This window comes from Berghia stephanieae, chromosome 4, assembly GCF_034508935.2.
Source record: "Berghia stephanieae isolate SIO BIC M18660-M18661 chromosome 4, UCSD_Bste_1.3, whole genome shotgun sequence".
Lineage (NCBI taxonomy): Eukaryota > Metazoa > Mollusca > Gastropoda > Nudibranchia > Aeolidiidae > Berghia > Berghia stephanieae.
In genome coordinates this window covers 87867836-87880335 of record NC_088363.1, presented here as the reverse complement: position 1 = coordinate 87880335, position 12500 = coordinate 87867836, and the positions used below count along the sequence as shown (strand labels likewise).

The 12500-nt window shown below is 37.0% G+C and overlaps 1 protein-coding gene across 1 annotated transcript in view; it reads right to left on the bottom strand.

Moving 5' to 3' along the window:
* The window catches only part of LOC144971488 (uncharacterized), a 113125-nt gene that overhangs the window by 26413 nt on the left and 74212 nt on the right, over positions 1-12500 (bottom strand). Inside the window, exons 3-10 of the mRNA XM_078912448.1 lie at positions 9444-9831; positions 6080-6211; positions 4490-4627; positions 4022-4124; positions 3368-3503; positions 1748-1882; positions 1182-1285; positions 1-45 (exon numbers count right to left, since the gene is read on the bottom strand). The exon at positions 1-45 is cut by the window's left edge and continues 80 nt beyond it. Coding sequence (XP_078768574.1) covers positions 1-45; positions 1182-1285; positions 1748-1882; positions 3368-3503; positions 4022-4124; positions 4490-4627; positions 6080-6211; positions 9444-9831 — 1181 coding nt within the window. The remainder of the gene's footprint in view (positions 46-1181; positions 1286-1747; positions 1883-3367; positions 3504-4021; positions 4125-4489; positions 4628-6079; positions 6212-9443; positions 9832-12500) is intronic.

The window sequence follows — 12500 nt, the reverse complement described above, 5'->3', positions numbered from 1 at the left end:
AAGATTGTCATGGCAACGGACATTGATGTCATCAACATGGCGTGCCTGGAGAAAGAATGGACACAATAGAGTCACTGGCTGAAAACACTATTCAAGATAAATTGGAGTTTTTTTTTTTAAAATCACTAGTTTGCAAATTTTATTGACACTTTTTTTGGTAGCAAATTGCGATCGATATAATTTCCTAAAGCTAAGACTTTTCAACTCAAACGTGAAGTCTGTCCTACTGTATGGATGTGAAACTTGGGACGCATCACAGGCATGTATAAGGAGAATTTCGTAAATAGGTGCATGCGTAAGCATGGATAGAACAAAAAATGAAGAAGTATGGAAAAGAACACAGCAGAAACAAGTGGGAGAGGAAATAGGAAGAAGACGATGGAGGTGGATTGGACACACCCTTAGAGGACTCCACTATGACAAAGAAAGTATTGGACTGGAACCCTCAGGGCAGAAGATCAAAGGGAAGACTACGGGGAACATGGAGAAGAATTAAAGAAGCTGATATACAGAGAAGTGATAAGACATGGAACGAGATAAAAAGTTAGCTCAGGATAGAGAAGCATGAAAACTGTTTGTGGCCTATACCCTGACCCAGAGTGAAAAAGGCAATGATGATGATGTATGTTTCTAGTTTGTTTGTTTGGTTTTTAAATTTGTTTGTTTATTTTCATTGTTTTTAATTCAGCTTGTTATATTTTGTTGTCTCATAAATAAGCTTTTTTAAAATCTGTAACCTTAATCTTCACTTTTTAGCTTTGGAGTTTTAAGCGTAATTATTGTCATTCAATTGCTCTATACTTTGGAATGTTAGTGGTTTTCTATTATGTATGTGCTATTATAGATCTCCACCAATACACAAGACGCGCCCAAGGCCGTGACAGCTGGAGGGCCATTTCTCGTCAACCCATGGCTCAGGGATGGCACACATGATGATGATGATGATGATGATGATGATGATGATGATGATGATGATGATGATGATGATGATGATGATGATGATGATGATGATGATGATGATTACGTGTATGTGTGCCTTTAAAGCTATTTAGTCATAAAATTTAGTGAATTTGTATTTTACTACGGCTAGTTCTCTGTTTGTGGCATTTTGATAATTGCCCACAAGTTGACATAAGACATATTGGATGAGTTAACAGTTGCAGTATTCAAAAATATCATACTTGAAGGTGTTTCCATGGAAGTTGCAATGTCCAGCGAGAGTGATCATGACACCTGTGCCACTGCCCACACCGGTCAGCACGAGCTCCAAGCTGTCTAACCAGGTCTGGAAATATAGGACGTGAGATGATGATGATGATGATGATGATGATGATGATGATGATGATGATGATGATGATGATGATGATGATATATGATGATGATGACATAAGATGATGATGATGATGATGATGATGATGAGTTCATCCCGGTTTCTAAAGCGTGAAATGGACAATAACATTAGCAATTGCTTGTTATCCTTAGGATAGGACGTGAGTCCACCGCAAAGTACTTTCCGCTTTATCTAACAAAGCCAGCTACCCAATCACTGCTGGGTGGACAGGCGGGTCAGAAAAAAACAAAACACCAACTTCAACATAGGATCAATCCCAGTCCCTTACCGTGTGAGGCGAGTGCTTTATCAACTGAGTAACCAGGATCCCCTACTTCTATATTCGGTTTAAAATTTTTAAAATAATAATAAAATAATTTTTAAACAAACATTTAGGATGAAGTGTGATAATTTTACCTCGACCTGGTTCAGATGTTGCCAATGGGGATTTAAGAATGTCCGAATTCCTAGGACAGATCCCGATAAGGTACAAACGCCGACTGTGGCGATGAATAATAGGACGGATGGTACTGCTGAAAACATTAAGGATAACTGTGGAGAACAAAATAGAAAACAGTGCATTAAAAAAATTGAGCTTTTATATGTATAGCGCAATATCCACTAAAAGTGCTCAAAACGCTTTACAAGGGGTTCCTGGCCAACAGCAACATTTAACATGTAGGTCGGGGCATGACTGACGCCTGTTAGGCAATATTACAAAAAAATTTTCGGACAGATACAACGCTCTTAACGGCCAGGTACTCATTTTACACATGAGTACGGTGAAAGAATGTGAGTAAAGAGACGTCTCCAAGGACTCAACTATGCGTCGAGCGAGGCTCGAACCCAGGACCTTCCGATCCGAAAACGAGTGTCATACCACTAGACAACATAGCCTCATAGTGAATTATTCCATTTCCATATACATCTACAGATGTTTCATAATATTATATTAATGAGTTGGGTTTTTTTTTGTTTGTTTGTTTTAAAGGGTTTTACTGCGCAAGGATAAATGGATGGTCGAAACTATCTACTACTTACAGTAAAAAGCACCTGGGTAACATAAGACAAAGTGCCGAGGTCAGGAAAAAAGAGAGTCATGGTACAATTCGAGAGGAAATTATCAATGTGCTTTATGTGGACTCACCTAAAAGTCCAATCCGGACACTAGCGTAGGAACCGACTATGAGAAATACACTCAAATGTTTACAAATAATTATCAAAACAAAACAAAAATCATAACAATACAGACCAAAGAGATGACATTCAAGGGAAATATCATCTTCCAAAACTAATATACTATACATTTAAGTTGACTTTCCCCCTCTTTAACCAGGGCTAAAACAGAATCATTGCAAGGACAAGAACCAACCCAGAGAATGAAAGAGCATGAATGGCCTGGCCGGATGTATTGGGGGTCTCAATTGGGGATCTTAAGACCCCAACTCCAATTTCTAAGAATGTGGACATAAGGGTCAGAAGCTTTTTTCTTCTTATTCTTATTATTATCATTATTGTTATTATTATTATTATTATTATTATTATTATTATTATTATTATTATTATTATTATTATTATTATTATCATTATCATTAGTCTATTATTATTATTATAACTATTATTATTATTATTATTATTATTATTATTATTATTATTATTATTATTAGTAGTAGTAGTAGTAGTAGTAGTAGTATAGTAGTAGTAGTAGTAGTAGTAGTAGTAGTAGTAGTAGTAGTAGTAATAGTAGTAGTAATAGTAGTAATAATAATAATAATAATAATAATAATAATAATAATAGTAGTAGTAGTAGTAGTAGTATAGTAGTAGTAGTAGTAGTAGTAGTAGTAGTAGTAGTAGTACTACTACTACTACTACTACTACTACTACTACTATTATTATTATTATTATTATTATTATTATTATTATTATTATTATTATTATTATTATTATTATTATTATTATTATTATTATTATTATTAGAACTATCGGAAACTCTCTTATTAATGAGGTAACTTGAAGCTTAGACCTAGATCTCACCTTTCCCATGATCCGAGGACCGAGAGATGCATAGATGAAGACTAGTGCCCAAAGAATGATGATGGCAATAACAAGGGGAGATGTGACGATGTGACCAAAACACGAAATGGATGATGAAACTTGGAGTGTAGAATGACTGGGGAAATGAAATATCAGATGCTTTCAGTTTTTGGTTCATCATCTCATCCGATATGATTTTCCTAAATATCAAACGGTCCACAAAATATTATTCCTACATAATTTCAAAACTTCATTTTATCTTTTTATATTTGTTCCTCCCTCCCTTCCATTCTCTTCCTCTTCCTCTGCTTCCTCCTCCTCCTCTTCATCCAGCACCTCGTCGTCCTCCTCCTCCTCTTCCTCCTCCTCCTCTTTCTCCTCCTACTTCTCCTCCTCTTCCGCCTCCTATTCTTCTTCTTCTTCTTCTTCTTCTTCTTCTTCTTCTTCTTCTTCTTCTTCTTCTTCTTCTTCTTCTTCTTCTTCTTCTTCTTCTCCTCCTCCTCCTCCTCCTCCTCTCTCCTCCTCCTCCTCCTCCTCCTCCTCCTCCTCCTCCCCTCCTCCTCCTTCTCCTCCTCCTGCTCCTTCAGTTATTTTATCACATTATTTTCTCGTTTCATACCAAATTAAATACAATAAGGGAAAAACAATACTTACTAAAAGAATGTAGTTGAGTCATGGAGAGTTTGCAACGCTGTTTGATTGGTGAATGAATCTTTAGTAGAATGATTGCTGCTTTGGGTGATATTGGTACTGTTTGCTGAAAAAGGAAAAACCATAGTTTGAAACACGAAGTTCAAGTTTTATGTCTAAGAGAATCAACTCTCTGTAAATATTTCTCTCCATGTTTACCTCTTACCCTTTTTCACGTGTATTCATCAAAGAATATACTGTAAATAACTAAAAGATCACCGAGATCCAATTGGTGTCACAAACACGCGTGAAGCTTATTATTTCAAATGTATAAGGAAAAAAAACCCCAACACCTACGCCTACTCTCTTAAAATAGATGTTGACACGTTTATGAGGTGCAAACGTGCTGGTATAAAAATTATTGTAAACAATAGAAAATCAATATCCACTAGACTACTTTTAAACAGTAGACATTACTTATTGTCCTCCTACCATTGGTGCTCTCCGCATTTCTTGAAGGGCTTGGTCCAATGAAAGATCTATAAAAGTAATAAAGAGCCCACGATGATGGGGTGGTTGTGGTAAAAGCTGCATTGACGGCACAGAGAAGTAGACTCGAAATGCATATACCTGGAACATGAAAAACAAAAGCAAAAAAAAAAGGAATTTTTAGATATTCTACATAACATAATGGTGACTTTCAAGAGCATTTTTTAAATTTCAAAAGCAACATTACGACTAAATGTCAACACACCCTTCATACAAGACATTGTCTCATGGCTTCAACTCCGGCTCGGTGGGGGGGGGGGGGGATGGAGGGGGGGGTTATCAATAATGTTCAGGATGATAAAACCTGAAAGACGCTTTATATATTGTACTGTTCGTAAATATAAATGAATAAATATATTGGAACAGCTACAGGGGCCATTTACACGGATTCATTATGATCGGTACGTCTCACAATGGTTCATAATTTATTCCCCTAGAAGGAAGTCGAATGTCAACTATTCTATTTTGTACCACCATTCTTAAAATATCCGACATTGCCGAAAGTCAGATACTCATTCCCATTGGAGTCAAGTAGAGTCAAAATAAATAAATAAAATAAAAGTCTCTTTATTCATCCCATAGGGGAAATTTTTTCTCTCTAGGGTCTATTCCAAGAGGAGACGGGAATAACCCAAAGTCAGCCGCGGTGCAGCGCCACAAATTGGTTGCTAGGGCGAGGTGACTTGCTCAAGGTCACACAACGCAGCGGCGGGTGATCGAACTCGGTACCTTCCGTACGAAGCAAAGACCTTACCGCTGAGCCACGCTGTCTACTGACACAACGTTGGGCCGAGAGTTTTGCAATCATTATTACGAATCCGGTCGCTAATCCCGATTGACGTCCCGTCATTCTGATCGGAGACAAGCCATCACGCGGCTAAATCATCGACGCCATAAGTCATAATAAAAAAAAAGAAGAAAAATAGCTATTGTTAATTTTGAACGGGGGTCCCGATAGCTCAGTTGGTAGAACACTCGCTTTTACACGCATAGGGACTGAGATCAAACCGGGGTGAAATCGTCATTTTAAAAAATTTTCTGACACCCCCCCCCCCTCTCCACCCAGCAGTGATTGGGTAGCTGGGTCTCTTAGATATGGCGGAAAGTACTTTGTCATATACTAGCGTCCTTTTCTAATTTCTATTGTCCGTTTCATGCTTTAGAAACCGGGATAAACTCCGGTTTTGTGGACCTACTGGCTCTGAAGGTTAACCCTCTCCTTACCAGCCATTTTCAGGATTTTCCCCAAAACTTTACACCCAACTAACACAAAATAGATTTTTTATCACTCATACACAATAGTTGGAAGTTCTTGCGATAAATAATTTCTTTATCAAAACATGCTCTACAACACACTGTTCATTTTCTTTAATTTTTATGATGAACAAATGAAATTTGAATAAGAAAAATGTTGGTTGTATCCTCACGAATGTGACGATTTTCCTATAGTTGGTAAGGAGAAGGTTAATTTTGAGCGAAATGGACCTTGAATCGTCCAGGAAGAAAATAAAATGATACAACGTTAAGACTTACCCTTGGCCAATGGCATGATACCCCAGGCTTTGACCAATCCACCTCTTGCATATTGACCCAGACTGACCTCCAGGTAAATGAGGGGTATCCCAATTGTATACGTTAAAACGACGTATGTGAACAAGAAAGCGCCTGAAGAGGAGGAGGGAATAAATAGGGTGTTAACAATGTGTATATCGATTACTTTATTTCTCGAGTATTTCTTTATTTCCATATCGATAGGGAAATCACACCTTCTACTTTTCGGTTCTAAACTCCTTGGAAGTGACTATGTAACCGGTCCTTCAGAGGACCATTAATGAAAAGGTTACAGATTGAATCATAGGGTGGAATAACAATTTTAATAACAGGATGTATTCTGAGGATTTACGTAAAAGAGCGAGAATGGATGATCTTTAATAAATGACCAGCATATATTATTTAGACTAGAAAATAAGAGCCATCAGTTTGAAAAGGTATGTAATCAGTACTGCAAAAGAGTGGTTTTACACTTCCAATGAGATAGGAATCAGTTGTTGTTGGGTTTTTTTTACATCACCCTTTTGTTCTCTCACCGATTAATAAAAAAACAATATAGACGTTTAAATTCAGAAAATAAAGTGTGGAGCGACGCTTGTATCAATAATGATGAGAAATAAAGTGGATGGAGAAGTTCCAGATGAAAGCAGAAAATAAAAATGTCACGGTGTCAGAGAGCTAAGCCCGGTATCCAATGGGCATGATCTATATTAACTATCCATGTGGTCGAGGTCATTGGTCACATTGCACTTAGTGAAAAGTGTTTACACCTTTTAAAAATCGAACATTACGATTGGTCATTTTATTCAGCTTGACACATGGGTATGTTTACAACTTTCATAAACAAAGCAGCGTGTTTTTATTTGATAATATATATCCAATCGTTGGAGAACAACAAATCCTGTGATTGATGACCTGGTTGGACGAAAACATGAATATAGATCGCTCCCATTGATACGACACTGTAGGGAATGATATGCCTTTTTAAAGTTTTTATGGTGTGTGTTTGTGTGTTGGTGTGTACTATCTCGATCGAGGCTGTTGTGAGTTGTTCTCAGTTGTCATGATGTTCCGTTTTTTGATTGTGACGTCATATTTTGTTTGTCAGTGTATATAAGCGACAGTCGCCGCTTACTCGCTCTCTTTGACTTGTTTGAATCAATCTAAAACGTTTCGTATTACGAACAACCAAATCTAGGTATGTGTACTTAGTAAATCGCGTTCTACCCACTTCGGTGGCGACTACCCACTCATGTGGAGATACATGCCTCGTGCGTATTATTAATTTATTTTATTTCTCACCGTGAATGAGATGTAAAAATCTATTCACGACAACACCTACCGTCTGACTCTCTCTCTCTCTCACACACACACACACACACACACACAGAGAGAGAGAGAGAGAGAGAGAGAGAAAGAGAGAGAGAGAGAGAGAGAGAGAGAGAGAGGGGGGGGGGGGGAGAGGTTGATGAGCAGTCGCATTAGCCACTAAGCAATCCAGCCGTTTATTTTATTTCTCATTGAAAAAAAAAAAAACAATAAATGTTTTGTTTGATAAATTTCACTTTTTTAGCTGTCTTTTCTTACATGATTGTTCGGAAATAATTTTTGATACTGATTATTTACTTCCATTTATTATCTACCTACTCCTTCGTGCACCACACAAGCATAGTGATTAGAATAAAGCCAACATGTATTATCATAAATTGTTTTAAGTCTTAAATATCTTTAACTTCAAGCTTGAATTATTTAAAATTGGATTTCAGAAGTAAAAGTAACACTTCAAATGCAAAGAGTTCTATCTATCCCAATCGGCTAATTCTTCCATTAAGCTTTATTTCTCACATCTCCGTCTCGATTGGCACAAAATCTCATACTAAGGATTCAATTTCATATTATTATTTATTAAATTAAATAACGTAACTCAGTTGACATTTGAATCAATTTATCCCTCCAACATGAAACGCAATGAAATATGGAATTTATTGTAATGCCATTATAATTTTATCTCTGGTTCAAGTTTGATGACCTCTCAGATTTGCTCAAAGGAAAATACTATTCATATTCATTTTTTTTAAATAAGCACAACCAGCAAATCGATTTCAAGACAAGTTCGTGCTAACATGCTAAAGGCAAAAAAAATCCATTAAATTCATAGAACATTCTCATTTAATTTTTGCTTGTCATTCAATATGAAAATTTACCTCAATGGACGTGGTCTCTAGATCAACTCTTTTGAGGTATAACTAGTACCCTCGGACACATGTGACATTGCATTTATATAAGAAAATATCTCAGAATTATGTTTTGTAGAATCATATTTTTTTTGTTGAAGCCAAAATTAGAAAAAAATCCTATTATGAAAACCCCTTTTTCAAAAGTATTCAAAATGGATAAGAACCTAAGTAAGGCACGTTAAACGGTGACTGAGACTTTTTTGAATAATGTAGCTTTAAAACTGATCCGTTCGATTTCCATTGGCAGTAAATCTTATTGTGACTTATCACCTCAAAAGGGTATATTTGCTTTGGTGAATCAAACGCTAAAAAGTAATTTTAAAGTCAAAATTGTGCAGGTTAAACATTGCATTCATTTTCCTCCATTAAATAGTCTATGCGTTAGGTAAAATACTCACAACATCCGCCAGCCACAATAATCACATTAAAACATAAAAAAACCGTGTGTAACCTTTCAAGCTTTTAGTCTGATATTGATAGAACCGAGTGAGAACGTATCACTTACAGGCGGTCTAAATATAATTACAAAGCTGAGTGGCCTTAGCTTCGTGCGTTCATTCTATAGATAGTTCGAAGTTGACGTCACTCAGGTCTTTGTTATTGTTTTTTGCCATCCGCGTTTATGAGTAATTCTCACTGAACTGTATTAACCTGACTATAAACGTTCATGGATCTATCTATAGATAGTATGCGCTGGGCTAAGAAGCTCATAACATTGCCATCCGGAAGTATAACGGACCAACACACAAAACTGTGTGTATCCATGAACGTTTATAGTCAGGTTAACACAGTTCAGTGAGCATTACTCATAAACGCGGATGGCAAAAAAAACAATAACAAAAACCTGAGTCACGTCAACTTCGAACTATCTATAGATAAGATGCGCTTGGCCAAGAAGTTCACAACATTGCCATCCGGAAGTATAACGGACCAACACACAAAACCAGGTGTAAGCTTGAACTTTTATAGTCTGGATAATACAATTTAGTGAGAACTACTCGTAAATGCGGATGGCAAAAACAATAACAATGACCCAAGTGACGTCAACTTCGTTCTATCTATACAGTTTTGGTGCGATACGTGACAAAAAAACACCATCCAAAACTCACCTCCTCCATGCTGCAAGACAAGTGACGGGAAAGCGGTGACATTCCGTATGCTGAAAACCACCCCAAACCCCAGTAGTATATAATGCCAACTTTTCTCCCACAATCCTCTATCCCCTTCCGCCTCTTCCTGCGTCTTATTACTTCTCGCCGTATCATCATCTTCATCCTCCCCCTCATCCTCATCGTCGCCATCGTCATCGTCGTCATCCTCATCATCGTAGTTGATGTCGTTACGGGAGTTTGTATAGGAGCAGGATGCGGAAGTCTGGACATTCGTTCGGCTACTGTTCACGCTCTCTGAGGTACTATCTAAGCTGCTTCCGAAGAGAGTTCTCTCTGATCCTCTCAGCAGTTCACTCTCTGGTATGAAAGAGGACCTCCTTGTGACCTGTGAACAATTGAGTAGAAAACAACTGTTAAAAAATACAGTATATTACCACTGCCGATAAAATGAACAAATGCATGTCATATCAATGGCATTATTATTTCAAGAAGATCCTGATGAATGTTGTGTACTCAAAAATACCAACGGAGAGAGTTAACCTTAATGCTGAAAACTTATATAGCGCTATGACTCTGAGACACAAGACCCTAAGCGCTTAAATTACAAATTACTTTGGCTGAAACACTCACACACACACACACACACACACACACACACACACACACACAGAACATAACACAAACCAGACAGACCTATTTTGCTTCTCATACCATCTACTAAAGACAAAACAGATATGTGGTAAGGCGTTCCAAACAGAGGGTCCGAAATGAGAAAAGGATCTCATTCCAGCATTTTTCCGTATTCGAGGGATAACTAGTTTGGTAGGATCACTGGCGAACGTACAGGGCGGGGTTTTGAATATCTTTCAATTAGTTCCGAAAGGTAGGAAGGGGCAGTACCTTCAAGACAACGATACACTAAAACACAAGCTTTGAATTTAATCCTTGTCTCAACAGGCAGCCAATGCAGGTCATGAAGCAGAGGTCTGGCAGAATCGCACCTACGCTTCATGAATACTAGTCTGGCAGCGCTGTTTTGGACAATCTGAAGACGTCTCAGATTATATTGCGAAACGCCAAACAATAGAGCATTACAATAATCCAATTTCGATAGTACGAGGGACACAACCAGGTGTTTGGTCACATCCTCAGATATGAACCGTCTAATGGAACCAATCTTTTTATGTTGGAAAATCCAGTGAAAGAACATCCATTTTATTTCTTTGATTAAAAATACCTCCTTCCGCGGGGATACGCAATAGACACTCCATGAAGTTATATAGTATATAATTCATCAGACAAACAATCAATCACTCACGTCCACCAAAATGAACAAAGTGGGAGTTAATAATGTTGCCCAAGGAAATAAAACGAAAGTGTCTGAAGCAGGAATTGAACCCAGGACCTGCAATGCCTTATCCACTCGGCTTCCTCGCCCATGTATCATTTGTAATATTGTCGTTAATAGCATTAAAAAAGTCTTTATTTAGTCCTATCTTAACTCCTCAAATTAATCTAGAGTTACCAAAAGCAGATTCGTTTGTTTTTTTCTTGTGAATTTGTGAGGACAAGAACTGTTTCAAATGGAAAACAATAAACATCATTGATAACGCAGGAATAAATTGAGATTGTTGTCGCACTGTGCTATTGTTGAAGTTGCTAGATTGTTTTACAATAATTATAAAGAGAAGAAGAGGGGGGGGGGGATGGAGAGGAAGAGGAGGACGAGTAGTAGTAGTAGAAGAAGAAGAAGAAGAAGAAGAAGAAGAAGAAGAAGAAGAAGAAGAAGAATGAGAAGAAGAAGAAATATGCGTAGGCGTAGTAATAATAATAATAATAATAATAACAATAATAATAATAATAATAATAATAATAATAATAATAATAATAATAGTAGTAGTAGTAGTAGTAGTAGTAGTAGTAGTAGTAGTAGCAGTAGTAGTAATATTAGTAGTATTAGTAGTAGTAGTAGAACTAGTAGTAGTAGTAGTAGTAATAGTAATAGTAGTAGTAGTAGTAGTAGTAGTATGTAGTAGTAGTAGTATTAGTAGTAGTAGTAGTAGTAGTAGTAGTAGTAGTAGTAGTAGTAGTAGTAGTAGTAGTAGTAGTAGTAGTAGCTTTGTTGTAGTAGTAGTAGTAGTAGTAGTAGTAGTAGTAGTAGTTGTAGTAGTAGTAGTAGTAGTAGTAGTAGTAGTAGTAGTAGTAGTAGTAGTAGTAGTAGTAGTAGTAGTAGTAGAAGGACGTGGAAGGGAGGGAGAGAAGGAAAAGGAGAAGTTATAAGTGTAGGTAAGTTGAAATATTCATTTGTTTTCAATGGAGTGTTTTTTCTCCCTGTTTTGTTTTTGCTATTTATTTTAGCCATGAATTAGTGCTCTTAAATACGTACAATATGGAATGAAGTAATTCGTTTCATGTAACTAAGGAATGAACTGCATGTAGGAATCAGTGGGACCATTGCGGCCTGTTGACAATACTTTGAAAACAGCGTTACTTTAATGAAAAAAGTATCGTTTACTCTCTCCGATGTATACTTATAACATACTGCCGTTTTATTAAAGAACACAGTCTGTGCTATTTGGTTAACATTGCATATATACTCTATTTTTTAAAACAACGGCAGTGTACAGTTCTGACATCCGAACCCACTTTTTGGGTCTAGTTTAACATTGTTGTAATGGATAATATTTCGCGTCATTACTTGAAATTTCCATCACAATAATGAGACCATAATATTGGGTTATCAGACCCGCAAATAAGTGGAGAGGGAATTCATTGACCTATAGCGTAATAGAGAAAAAAAAATCCAGATAACTACAACTACAACTACTATCAATAGATAGTATGCGCTGCGCTTGGCTAGGAAGTTCACAACATTGCCATCCGGAAGTATAACGGATCAACACACAAACTTTGTGTGACCATGATCGTTTATAGTCAGGTTAATACAGTTAAGTGAGCATTACTCATAAACGCGGATGGCAAAAAACAATAACAAAGACTTGAGTGACGTAATCTGCATACTATCTATAGATAGTATGCAGATGACGTCACTCA